The 13063-nt window shown below is 42.6% G+C and overlaps 1 protein-coding gene across 7 annotated transcripts in view; it reads right to left on the reverse strand.

Moving 5' to 3' along the window:
- IQGAP2 (IQ motif containing GTPase activating protein 2) overlaps positions 1–13024 on the reverse strand; it is a 125016-nt gene extending 111992 nt beyond the window's left edge. For all 7 annotated transcript variants that reach the window (XM_015653561.3, XM_015653559.3, XM_015653564.3 and 4 more), the window contains exon 1: positions 12937–13024. In XM_015653561.3, coding sequence (XP_015509047.1) covers positions 12937–12982 — 46 coding nt within the window. In that variant the 5' untranslated portion in view covers positions 12983–13024. The remainder of the gene's footprint in view (positions 1–12936) is intronic.
- Between the last annotated feature and the right edge of the window lie 39 nt (positions 13025–13063).

Genomic DNA, 13063 nt, shown 5'->3' on the forward strand with positions numbered 1-13063 from the left:
TCTTTTGCCACCTTTATCCTATTTTCTTAAGTAAAGAGCTTGTAATTTAAATTCTATGTATTTTGATATACTTTTTACTTTGTTCATTTCACTGGAATTACTTAAACCTGTTTGCTTTTTAGTAGTAATATGCATTAAAATCCTAAATAAAAGAGCCATAATTTTACCATATGGATTCCATTTCCTTACATTTTACCTACTGTGACCTCAATTCAACTTAACACAAGCAGACTGTAAATGAAATAATGAGAAGAACAGTTTAATCTTGCCAGGCTAATGAAATGCACTATGCAACTATGAAAGACACAAAAATGCTAGTGTCTGTAGTGTGCCTCAGTATCAACCCTGTAATTAGATTTAGTCAGAAGACAAATGCAAGTCTTTTGCCTAAAAGTGCCATAAAATTTATTTCTAGTATTAGGCACTTTAATTTTTCAATTTTTCTCTGAAGAGAATTGCACATCTATCAATAAGTCAAATGTATATATATGTATATTTATGTACCTAAAAGGACAAATAACTTGTGGGCACTAAAATGCTGTGACAATCACACACACACAAAAAAAACCAAACAAAAAAAACTAATCAAAAAGGCATTCAAAGGCATTCATCCCTATGCAAGCAGTTGGAATCAAGAGTCACAAGTTAACAGGAAAGGTGACTGTGCCTGCAGCCTTCTGCAGAACCCTGAAGGCAGCTGTCTTTCTGTGCAATCACACCACACCACAGCCTGGGGCCACAACCCCACCCATCAACATTGGTGGCAGAGGAGAAAGCCACTGCAGAAGTGGAGTGGAAGAACAGGAAAGTGAGGCTGGAGACCATCAGTAGAAAGGGCAGGGCACAGACAAAACTCACTACAGTGCAGTGGGAAATCCAAATGCAGGTTTGTCTGCCCATCGTGTGTTCACACACATTGCTACCCCCACCTCCGTGGCACTCCTCTTAGCTATTTGCATAGCAAAACCTCTGAGCCAGCAACAGAAAGATCACCCTAATTGTGTTGTTTAAGACACCTCAGCCAGCACACAGGGCCAGAATGAAGCACCAGGCTTATTTGTGGCAAAGAGGGACCCCAGGGACTGAGGAAAGTAGGCATGTTTAACAAGAGCTACTGATGCTTCACCAAAGGCAAACTACTTGAAGTCCACAATGAAGAGCATAACACAAAGGTTTTCTGCTTTTATTGTTATTCCTTGGTAGAAATTCAAATACAGATAACCATATAAACAGTAGGTAATTAACATCATGCCCTGCAAATGCTGCACAGGTTTTCTGGGTAAGTGAGGACCTTGTTCAATTTCTGTTTTGAAAATGATCTGTGCTACAACTTGAGGCCAGAAGAGTGATTCATAAATACATTTGTAGCAGACCTCTACTACCCAGGGGCTGCTTAGGGAAGGCTACACTTGAATGCAAGAAAAGAGGAAGACAAGGACAGGGAAGTGAAAGAGAGGGGAAGGGATGAGCAACTCAGACCTCTTGAAGGAAGTTTGGGTGGAAAGAGTTATCAAATGGATTCAATATTCAGATCATTGGAGGGCTGAAACCAGAAAGCTTCCTATTAACCAAATGCTCAGTACAGTAACCAACCAAAAGAAATGTGGTAAGGTGTAGCATAAAGAACAGAAAATAAGGATGACAGGCAGGAATTCTGGAATAAAAGAGAATCTGTGAAGAAAGCAGTGCCTGGGTCACTAACTAATTCAGAGTGTAGAGCTCTTGGTCTGAACCATTCGACTCCAGAGGACTGAAACATCTGTCTAGGAAAAGCCATAGAGCAAGAGCACCAGTTAATCACTGAGTAAATTGAAAATCACCATGAGAAAGACTGCAGTGTAGAAACCCTCAGCCTTGACATCTGGTCTTTATTCTTCCTTTGACAACTCATCATCTTCTGGTTCTTTCACAGCCAGTCTGTTGCAGAGTCCTTCTACCAAGGTCTGAATAAACCATCTGCTCACTTTTCCCACTTTCTGAAAGGAGCTCCAGAAAACACCTGAAATGTTGCAGTACATTTTTCCTTCAAGATACAAAAATAAGCATGTGAATATATACCATGAGGTTTAACTGCTAGAGCACATCTGCCTCTGCCTGCCTGGGTTTTCATTCCCAAATAATTATTACAGTCACAATATCTTCAAAGTTTGTAACTCAAATTCTTTTACTTACAGGCACAATGCATTTATTTTTTGTTTAATCTTAGTGGGGGGGAGAAACAACTTGTGCATTAGGGATAATAGAACTGAAAATTTAGTTTCAGCTATAGACCTGACAATGAGATTGAGCAGTTAAAATACAAAAATGGCTTCAAAATCACAAGAACATAAAAAAATGCTTTATGTTGCATAATACTAATACACATATATAGATACGGTAAGTTTAGGTGATGAGCAGGACCCTAGGGCATCCAAAGGCAGAGAAGAACAAAGCCATGGCAGTTCCTGTCCTCCCTCCAACATTCCTGTCTTCCCTGGGAAGGCAGCTGACCTTCTTGTTGAGCAAGTCTCAAAACTGCTGTGCATTCAGTAGCTATTTCTATAGATGATATGGCCCTGCACAAGCAGGAACCACACACAAAATAAAGGGTGGAGGCACAACATCAGGCTCACAAGCTAGAATCTCACTCCAAAACCTCTGGTTTTGTTGAGTGTACTGGTCCACACAGAGGCAAAAAGGCCCAGTGAATGGAGATGCACCTTCTTCATTCCTGCTTCATGGGTGAGATGATAAATTCTTGCAGGAGGAAGGCAGGCGCAGTGTACCTGTGTGGGTACTCAGTCCAGGGGCAGTGTCAGGCTGGCAGTGACCTCACTTATCACTTGAGACCTGCTTGCTGCCTTCACTGTGCAATAAGCAAGTGTTTACAGAAGTACTGGAGCTGATAGTGCTGGCTCCAGGGTACCCTCTGCCAGGGCTCTCAGGTAGGTCACTTCAGGAGCACACTGCACAGCGGGCAGACACTGCTTGCAGGGCACTTGCCCATGGCACTTCTGAACAACTCTGACCCTTATTTCTCATTTGCATACATACCCAGTAATATGAATTCATTTTTCCCTTCATCATTGGGTATTAAAACCATAGGAGAGAATGAAATCACAAAATGTTTGAGCCTTGAATAACAGACCTCTGAGCAAGGTTTAAAAAGAGCAGACAAATCTTGACCTTTTAAGTCAGTACATCCAGTACATATTTACTGAAACTTGAAGCTGTTCTGAGTGACAATGACACATCTACCACTGCACATATCACTGCAAAATCAGTACAGAGCAAGCTAGATGTTGCCCCTAGCTTATCAATAAGCCAAGTACTTTCATTTCCAGGACAAGTCTTTGACAGCTGCACCCAAAAGATAAATTTTTTATCCAAACCATGCACTCACAAGTTTTCAACTATTAGTATTTGTTCTACTAAATTTCCTCTAACCTGAGACTTCGTCTGAAGCATCATGAATAATTTAATTTGTCAGGTTATTTGCTTATGTCTGCTGTATAACCCAAAGCAATTTCTGGGTTAATGGGGCAAGTACTGACTTGAGGACAGCCTCCTTGTTACCTTGAGCACATTTCCTCTAATGACAGTATCACAGTGATAATGCTAAATATTAATTGTGCAAAAAAATATCAGGAGCATATCAGAAGTATTATGTAAACACCTCAAAACCAGTATTTTTCTTGAAACAGCAGTATTAAGACCACCAAAATAAAGGAAGCATAACTAGCATTCAATCACTGTTATGGCAACAACAGTACAAGCAATATACATAAACTTAACATCAAACTAAGTTATGTGTTTGCAATTTTTGAAGTCTCTATCCAAAAAAGAAGTTTGCACACATAAGGGCTGGGCACAGAATTTCATTATCTTTTGTATAGCTGCAGTTTCTTTCCTTTCTTAAAGAGCTTCTTCACAAAGAGCAAGACTTTTTATCAGCTTCTTCATCCAAGTTTTGCCCTGGTTTCCAACTCACACTCTATGGACAGCTTCCTTATAATAAGGCATTTACTACTGGTAGAGGGAGTGGAGCATATAAAATATAGCTACTCCCATCAGCCCAGATGAGTTTTTACCATTCCCATTCCATAGAGTAACTATTTCTGTATAGACCCCCGTCACAACAAGCCTTGCTCATCACAAGTGTTCCTCCTCTTCCTGGCCTCCACACAAAAGGCTGCAAAGCATGAGCACATGTGAAATACCTTCTACCTAATTTGTAACAGTTTTCATACAAATGGTAATTTTCAAGGAAGTCTATACTTTATAACTTCAGGAAATTATATTAAAAAAAACTTAATCACAAGTAAATTTGCATCTGAAATGTGTCTGAGAAGCTATTGGGGACAATTTCTACTACTGCTACAGGAACCCACTAATTCTTAACTTTTCATTTCTTTATCCTTTTGGGGAGTCCAAACAGGGTTGTCCATGAGCAGCATTTGCATCCTAGACAGAAGCAGCCTACCAGTCAGCACCTTCCTGACAGTTTCAGGCAAAAGAATACAGATGAACATTACAGAAATCCACCTCTGCTTTTATCAGAAACTTCTGCTAACATTTATAAAGCTACTTAATTTTTTGAGTGTGACAACAACAAAACAAAACAAACCTCCCCTCCACCCCCCACCTCGAAAAAAGAGGAAACTACTAAGTGTTATTGCCATGGTTCAGTGTTATAGGAAACACCAGCCCTTGTTTGCCTGTTACTAACCACAGTACTAAGAAAGTTGATTCATTTTGTTCTAGGACAGCTCATATCTGTGTAATCTTCAGCAAAACCATGTGATCTTACTTCTCATTTTCTGTGTGTAGATATCAGTTGGAGCACAAGGGGCTGGTTTCACATGTGATAAAAAAGCTGTGTATTTTCTGGAGTATTCTAACCCATTTGTTAAACATCACTTCCACAGTCAGAGGTGATAAAAACTAGCAGGTAGTCACATCCAGTCCTTTAAGGTAATTTGTCTAAACACCTTCAATAATCGGCTGCCATGCAGCTTCAAATGCCAAGCCAGGGCTGGTTCTTTTCCCAGCCTCCACTAATCACAGTGAAGAAATCTGTGCTCTGCTGTGGCCTGAAAAGCAGTATTCAAAGCAACTTCTTAGGTTAGATGTAGTGAAATCATGTTTACTGTGTGCCTCTTTTCAAAATAGCTGACGTTTTTCCTCGGTAAAAGCTTTTCCCCAGATTTCTCCAAATACAATCCCTGCTCTACACCCAGGAGTCCTTCACGTTCCTTTTCAGTTAGACCACAATCTAGCCATGCTGATATTTGTTCTGCTATACTGTATTGAGAAGATATGGAATTTTAGAATTGTTTACCACTGAATATAGGCCATCCAGTCAATTATAGCTTGGATAAATCAGTTGATCCTGAAAAAGCTAAAAATCCCAGAAATAGGCAGCACATACCACAAGTTACATCTTATCCCCACAGTTTTGAGTCAAGAGCAATTTTATCAGCTACAAAAAAAAGGTTGAAAAAGCATCTAGAATGCCAGCGTGTGTAAAAAAAAATAAAATAATAATTTCTGTCTTGCTTGAGTAGTCTACAACACAAACAGTTTCTTCAAATTTTCTTACCACTGCAGCATTGCCTGACAAACACTGCCATGCCTTTTACTGGTACAGATTTGTGAAATTACACCACTAAAGACAAGATTCCCCCAAAAATATTTCTGCAATTCAAAACTCCCTGGGCAACAGAGAGCTGAAAGCAGCACCCAGCGCAGACAAGGGTGTCAGCAGCACCACAGCAGAGGCAGCTGGGGACACCAGGGCGATGCAAGAGATGCTCTTTCCTGCGTGCCCCAGTCCACCCTTGAGTTCTGTTTGCACGTTTTCCTGTCCCACCACATGCACACTTTCCAGATCTCTATGTGCAGCAGTAGCACAACTTCAACATGATTTGCCGTTCTTGCAGGTGTTGGTGCTCATCCCTACTCCAGCTACTCCATCATGCTGGCAGACCTGCCTGCAGGCTCATGCTGCACCCCAGACTGGGGACCTGTTCCCATATAAAGCAATTCCATAGGAGGAGTCAAGGTCACTTCTTCCACCAGCAGAGTTGACTGAAAGCACACTCAAAACCACAGTTTCAGGGTGTGGTTCCAGGGCAATTTTAACACCTCTAAATTCTGACTGCCAAAGTCCCACCTGGCCAGAAAATTCCCCCTCAGCCAGCAAGTGAAGCTGTGAGACCTGCAGTCACCCCCTACACAGACCAGAAGTGACTGCAAATCCAGCAATGCAAATCAGCTCTGCTAGGAGAGATTAGCTTCCTGACAGATTGGGTATCCGTGCTGGCAAGAGGTGAAGTTGTCCTCAGCAGCATGACAGAGCACCTGAAGACAAGTTCAGACTGCTGAAAAACCTCACCAGTTGCAGCAGTCTGGAGCAAAGCAGGAGATGGGATCCCTTTGCAGATAACACCAGTTAAAAACATCTTATCAGTGATGTTGACCCTAGACACAGGATCATGTTCTCAAAAAATTTGTGTCCTTGATAATTTAAGGGTTTTTTGCCTAGTTTCCAATACCTCAGCCAGACTATTAGGCACAGGTAGCCCCAGTACTCATCTATGATTCCTCAAAACGTCTTTGAAACAACACCCTTAAAACACAAGTGAAACATTTACATCGACCCTACAACCCTGTGGAAAAGCAGCTGCCTTAGTAAAGCACACTTCTGTACAGAGTCTTGGCATTTCCCATTCCAGCTGCCTCTGGATTAACCCGTGCTCTCCTCCCAGAAAAGGAGGCTCTAATCCACAAATACAATCAGTTTATAGAGCAGTTCTATAAATCAAGCAGGAGGTTATTATTAATTTCAGGAGGAACAGACAGTAGAGGATTAATAGCATGCATGAATACAAATTCCTCTACACATTTTGAAGCCTGGTAAGAGTTGTTTTAAACACCTTACTAGATGCCTTAAAAACTTTTACTGTGCTGTCAAAGAAGCAGGTAAGAGTCCACTAGAGAGGTCTGGCAGAGACCACATCCTTTGACACTCACTTTAGCAGAAGCCACAGACTGCTTAGTCTGATCTATGCAGGCCAAAATAGGCACCTGAGATGAGGACAGTAGTTTCTAACAGCTTTGGAGCCCGGCTGGCAGACAGGGCACGACCACACCTGCAGGCAGAAAGTCTTTATGGGCTAGCAGCAGTTTGCCAGCTGCTGTGAGTCAGAGCTCTGAAGTGCTCCTTGAATCTGATTCCTGAAGAATTTATAGCTGGACAACCTCAATTTGGGCAATAAATGATAACAAAGAACTGACACAATCCCTCTGGATAAGTGTTTCTAGCTAGTGCATATTCATTTGAACAAAATAGTAATTTAACTGAAATCAGCCACCAGCACAGGTTCTTAATAGCTGTTTATTTGCTTACATATTTCAAGAAGTATTTAGAGGCTAAATGTTTCACTGTTCAGAGTTTATAGCAATACCATCTGATGTAGCATTCCATTCCCTCCCTCTCCCACCACCTTAGCAAGGCTGTTGGCCACCAGACAACACAGTGCCCCACGAGCCCTTCACCACCACAGGCCGTGGCACTCTTGTCATGTGCCGCAGGTAAAACTCAACTGGAGTAGTGCCAGGACAACATGCTGGTCTCTAGCACAGCCCTGTCCTTGTGTCAGATACTCAGCAGCACCCTTCTCCTCCCAGCAGTGAAAACAAGGCAGTATACGTTCAGCAAACCACTTCAAAGCCCAGCTGGCACCACTCGGAAGGGGACATTGTTGTTTTCTGAAGGCGAGCACAAGTGCCAAGGTGCAGGAAGTGCTGACCCATGAATGAGCTGTGTGGGACACAGCTCTTATACCAGCCTGTCTTATCAAGGATCAGCAAATGAGGCGTGTACAGCAGGCATCCCTCCCCAGGTTGGGGGCACCTGACACCTGTCCCCCCAGTCATGGTCCCCAGGCCAGGGTGGGCACAACTCCTCCCCTGTCCAGTAGCTGTGCTTTCATTCCACAACATGCAGTAGTTCAAGGATACCCATTCCAAAAAAACAACGAAACAGCCTGAACAAGTGAAGCAAACACAGCAGGTTAATCATTTCCTGCAAGGAGCAAGCACGGGAGGGCACACTTGCTTATCATCACACTGAAATATGACCCACCAGTCCTGCCTGTCACTAACAGGCTTTTCCTTTTTTTTTTTTTTTTTTTTCTGCCTTACCTGTAGGGTTATTCCTAGTAAAATGTAGTCAGTTTGAATCAGCAACTGTATCAAGCAAACTGAGTTAGAAAATCATGCAACTGAAACCCCAGTTATCAGAAGAGGCGAGCTAAAAACCTGAATGTTTCATATTCCCTGCCTCAAGAATTGTACTTGATGTAGCACACTCACATATGCTATAAATCCTGTTTCCAGCGCAATATTAATATTACCTCTTTCAACAGCATTCAAGTAGCTTTGAGCATGCTGTAACTTAGCTCTGTCCTTTCTTTACCAGTACACTTTAGGGGAGATGAACCTGCTTTGTACAAAAGGCACACAGAGAACCACTCCTACCAAGTGAATTATGTGCACTTGGTTAAATAAAGCAGTTAAACTTTTTGAGTTCTCATTCAGCAGTTTAATTATTAGCAACCCACAAAAAGAGTGGAAGAGATAAACAGTGTGTTTGGTTGCCAAATAACACCCATCAATAAAAAAGGAGAAAACTGTTCTCATAAGTCAAAGTTACTACAAGAAAGCATACACTCGAAAGAATATATATGCATAGGACATAGAAAAACTTTTTTTTTTTTTTTATGTTTAAAAAAACTTTTAAAAAATCCTAAAATCCCATCTGTTTTCACTTAGGAAAATCCTATGGAACTTTAACCAGAAGACATTTCCCCCTTTCTAGACTCAAAAACTGCCATTTGTTTCCCTGCGCTTACTAGACAAGCAGACAAATTTACAGTTTTTTTATGTTAAAAGCTTTTTGAAAAGCCACTGGTTTGCAAACTTTCACATCCTGCTGAGCAGAGAAGCTAGGTGTAGTTTCATAGGGAGGCGTAGGCTGTGTTTCACTTCAGGTTTGCCCTGCCTGTCTCCACAGGCAGAGCAGCACTCCCCCATGAAGCTTCACACTGCTAGTATGTCTCATCTCCAAATTCCTTGCGCCAAACAGTAGCAATTCTGGGAGCCAGCACCAGAAGTACAAGCAACGCCCTTATTACTGGATACCAAAAGTCTGTTTTCCCCTGTATTAACCCATCATCTATGCCCAGTGAAACTAGCTTTCCCGCCTCAGTAGCAGAGGTGCAGACATAGCTGCGTCTCCAACAGAAGCATCTGCTGATGTTGGAGCACCTAGCTCAGTAGACAAGGACTCAGGGCATATATTAATTCAGCTACTCCAAGCATGTTAATGCCTAAAATCCTTTTGAAGTCCAGATACTCACAGCCTTACTCTCTGTAGCTTCACTACATTCCTGGAAGTGTAGTAAAGTCATTCATATAGTTCACAAAATATTAAACATTTGTTTCTGCTCACAGATTTCAGGGAAATCTAGCTATAAAGGAGCTGAGAGTGTCAGGAAATTAACATTCTCAAAGACACACCATTGCCTGATTTGCTATCTTCCCATGTTCAAAACTTCATGCTTAATCTGTGAGGCCCATCTGAGATTTATCCCTTCTTTTGGTTTTCATAATCTTCCACAGCACAAAACATTTTTGTTATAAAAAAGTTGTAGCTGTAGTGTAAGTCTAAATTCTCTTGTTTTGTGAAACTCTGCTTCTGGTTGTGTTGGGATTGAGAAATGAAGCAGGCAACAGCTGTAGCCAGACTGGAAACCACTACGTAAATTCAGTTGCAGTGTGCCTGTTAACACAGTTTCAGCTGTATAAGCTTGGTTCCTTGTAATTTTATGTTCTCACTTGAATTGGTACTGGAGATTAATATCTGTCTGAAGGGCTCAGTGGAGCACCAACAGAAATCTCTTCTGCATCTCTTTTAAGCTAAAGACAGCAAGCAGAGTTGGAGGCACATTTCAACAAGTGGTCTGGGAAGCCATAAAACTTTCACCCTAACAGACTGAGAGAAGGCTCTAGGATTTTGCTCTGATTTTCCCATGAACCATGCTCATCCTGCAACAGCACAGAAAGGGACTGTCTTGCTTGGTTTAATTCATCTATTTCCTGACTTGAAATATGGAAATTATGGGCTCTAAGATTTTTTTCTAGATGTTCTTTGTGTTACTGTATCAGCAAAGCTGGTAAATGTACAACTACTTTTAAGTTAAGGATATGTCTTCCCAGTTATTCACTGTGCTACAAGTTCTTATGCTCAAGGAGAGTTCTTTTCCCCAATGGTATCCCCTCAGTCTATAAAATGCAGCCAAAATTTGCGTGTGCCTTCTCCTCTAGTTATCAAAATTAAATGCTACTCAATCATGCGGCAGCTTATATAGTACCTGGCTGAAAATTATGATAGTAAAACTCCAGCATTCTTCAGAGCAATACACTAACTCTGCTAGGAGCTTGAAGCCAAAAGTCAAAAGTCCAAGTCGAGTTAAATGTTTAAAAAAATTCTATGCCACTAAAGCAAGGGGTCTTAGAAATTTGATAGCTTAACTCAGACATTTTATTAAACTCCTTAGGAAATCCAGCATAGATGTGGTATTCTCAACAAAAGGAGCTGTTTGTCAGTAATCCAAAAGTTTTAGTTATGTAGAGAACCTACAAACTATGATGGGCTTTCATAAAAGCCCAGATAATGCTAGTGTAAGTTTCCTAGTTAGAGTCGTTTCTTTTTTTCATTTCTTTAAGGTGCTGGGTCTCTTTGCTTCTCAAAATTCCAGACAAATGCAGTGCAGATAAAGCATATGTATTTCTCTAGACACAGGCTAAAAAACCCAAACATGAACCTCTACTTGTCACTGCAGACAAGGCTATGGCTTGTTCTTTAAAGTATGGAGTTCTCCATGGAGTTTTTTGGTGTATATTTTTTTGTTTTAAATCTTGCCATCAGTCTGGCACATTTAAGGAGCCTTCACCTAGAACCTTGAAAGGAAAGCAATTTCAAAGGTTCCTGCAGCAAAAATTGCACTCCAAAAAGAAGTGGATGCAGTGTGGCACAGCAGCCACAGCCTCTCACTCAGGGAAAGGACAGAATCAATCCTGGATCCCGAGCAAGCAGTCCTTATTGGTCAGAGGGGAGGCACCATTAGAAAAGACAAGTGTACTCTCATCCACTCACGCACCTGGGGCAGGGAGACCTGACACCAAGAGCAGCTACAACTCAGAACAGGAACATCCCCATGGTAACTAGAACAAAATGCTCTCAACTACCATAGCACTAAGAGGATAGAGTATATCTTCAAAGCTCTATTTAGCATCCTTAACATGGTCATTCTTTCCCATAACAATTGAGACCTACAATCCTTAAAATACCCTGAGCAGCTCTGGCAGTATGATAAGTCATCTTCAGCACCCAGGCAGGAACAAGACTCAAAGGATGAGCCCTTTGCTTTAAGTCAAAGCCTAATCTTTGGCTATACCAGAAGTCATGGCATACTGACTTCTACCTGTCCAGACCCACATATCTTAGGACCAGCCAGGCCAGGCTAGATGTACGCAGGAAAATCCCTGCTGCTGGAGTCCTGCTGGGCATACAACAAACATTTCTGCATCTCAGGCAAGTGGGCTGGAGTGCAATGCAGCACACCTGAACACTGCCCATACACGTGCAATGGCACAAGCAGCTGGGAGGACTGGCCTCACAAGCAAAATATTCACCTTTGCTAACACAATAGCATGGCACTCGGACTACGCCTGTAGTAACCACTGAACACACACCTTCACAAGGATCTCATCCATCTGCTGGGTAAAATCAAAAATGAAACCTACACGTAGGTTCCACAAACTGCCCCAACAGGGACCATCAGCAGGGTGAATCTGTCATCAGTAAGTAGAAATGCTCAGAAGAGCATGGCATTCTGCAAGCTGAAGGTCTTACTGCCAAGCACCGCTTCTTCTACTTGCCCTAGGTGGAATCAAAGTGGCCCCTAACACTGTTAAGGAGTTTTGTGTTTCTTTCTAAAAGGAGGTTTCAAAACCGGTTTTAAACAAAGCTACTACGATAAGAACTGGGAAGTTGCTCATTAGACCACAGGATGCCAGGGTTGTTTTGAACTTTGCAAATCGTTTGTGCGTTCCCATTTTGCAATGCCTGAAGTATCAGAGGCGTTTCTTGTAGGAATGGCACAGCCATGGGCTTGCGCTGCTCTGCCCCACGGGAGCCAGAAAAATCAGAGGCAGGTGCAGGATCCCAGCCCGGCACAGCACGGGAGGGAGAGACCAGCTGCTGGAGGAGGTAAGGGCTTCAGGGGTTTTTCTTAAAGATACTTTCGGGAGTAAACACACCCCCTCTGAAAAGAGATACCCAGTACCTGCAAGGTCTCTCCCCTCATCCCAAGTTCTTAAGAGTTGCAAAGGTCTAAGACAAAGTTATAAAACTAGAAAGCAAAGGTTTAATTTTACAGTCCGAAATTCCGAAGTGGTAAGCCAAAGGTTACCGAGTTACAACCTGAAACTACAGTCATAACTCAAGTTACGAAGTTATAACCCAAACCCATACCTGTAACACCAAATTACAAGTCTAAAACCCGAAGCTGGACCTCTAATCTAAAACTCCCGAGCTGCAATGCGGAATTACAGCTATAATCCATTCACAAAGTTACAGAACAAAACGCAGCCCCGTGAAAACCTGTTCAAAACCCAGCCGGAGCCGGCTGCGGGCTAACCTCAAAGGAGCCGGAGCGCTGCGCGCTGCCGCAGAGTCTGCTGGGCGGGTTTTATTTCACCTCCAACTCGCTCTTTTACCATTAAACCAAGAAAGCAGCAAGGGAGTTCAACAACAAAAGGCGGGAGGGGGTGGAAAAAAAAATTGCTGAGAAAACGTCCCGAAACGCCCCCCAGGACCCCACTCACAGCCATAGCGGGGCCGCTGCAGGGACGCCAGCTCCTCATGGTGCATCCTGCCGCCGCCGGGAGGGACGGCGCCGGCCCCCGCCCGCCCTTCTTATGCGCGGCCCGGGCCCCGCTGATTTGCTGCGGC

Source organism: Parus major, chromosome Z (genome assembly GCF_001522545.3).
Source record: "Parus major isolate Abel chromosome Z, Parus_major1.1, whole genome shotgun sequence".
NCBI classification, from domain to species: domain Eukaryota; kingdom Metazoa; phylum Chordata; class Aves; order Passeriformes; family Paridae; genus Parus; species Parus major.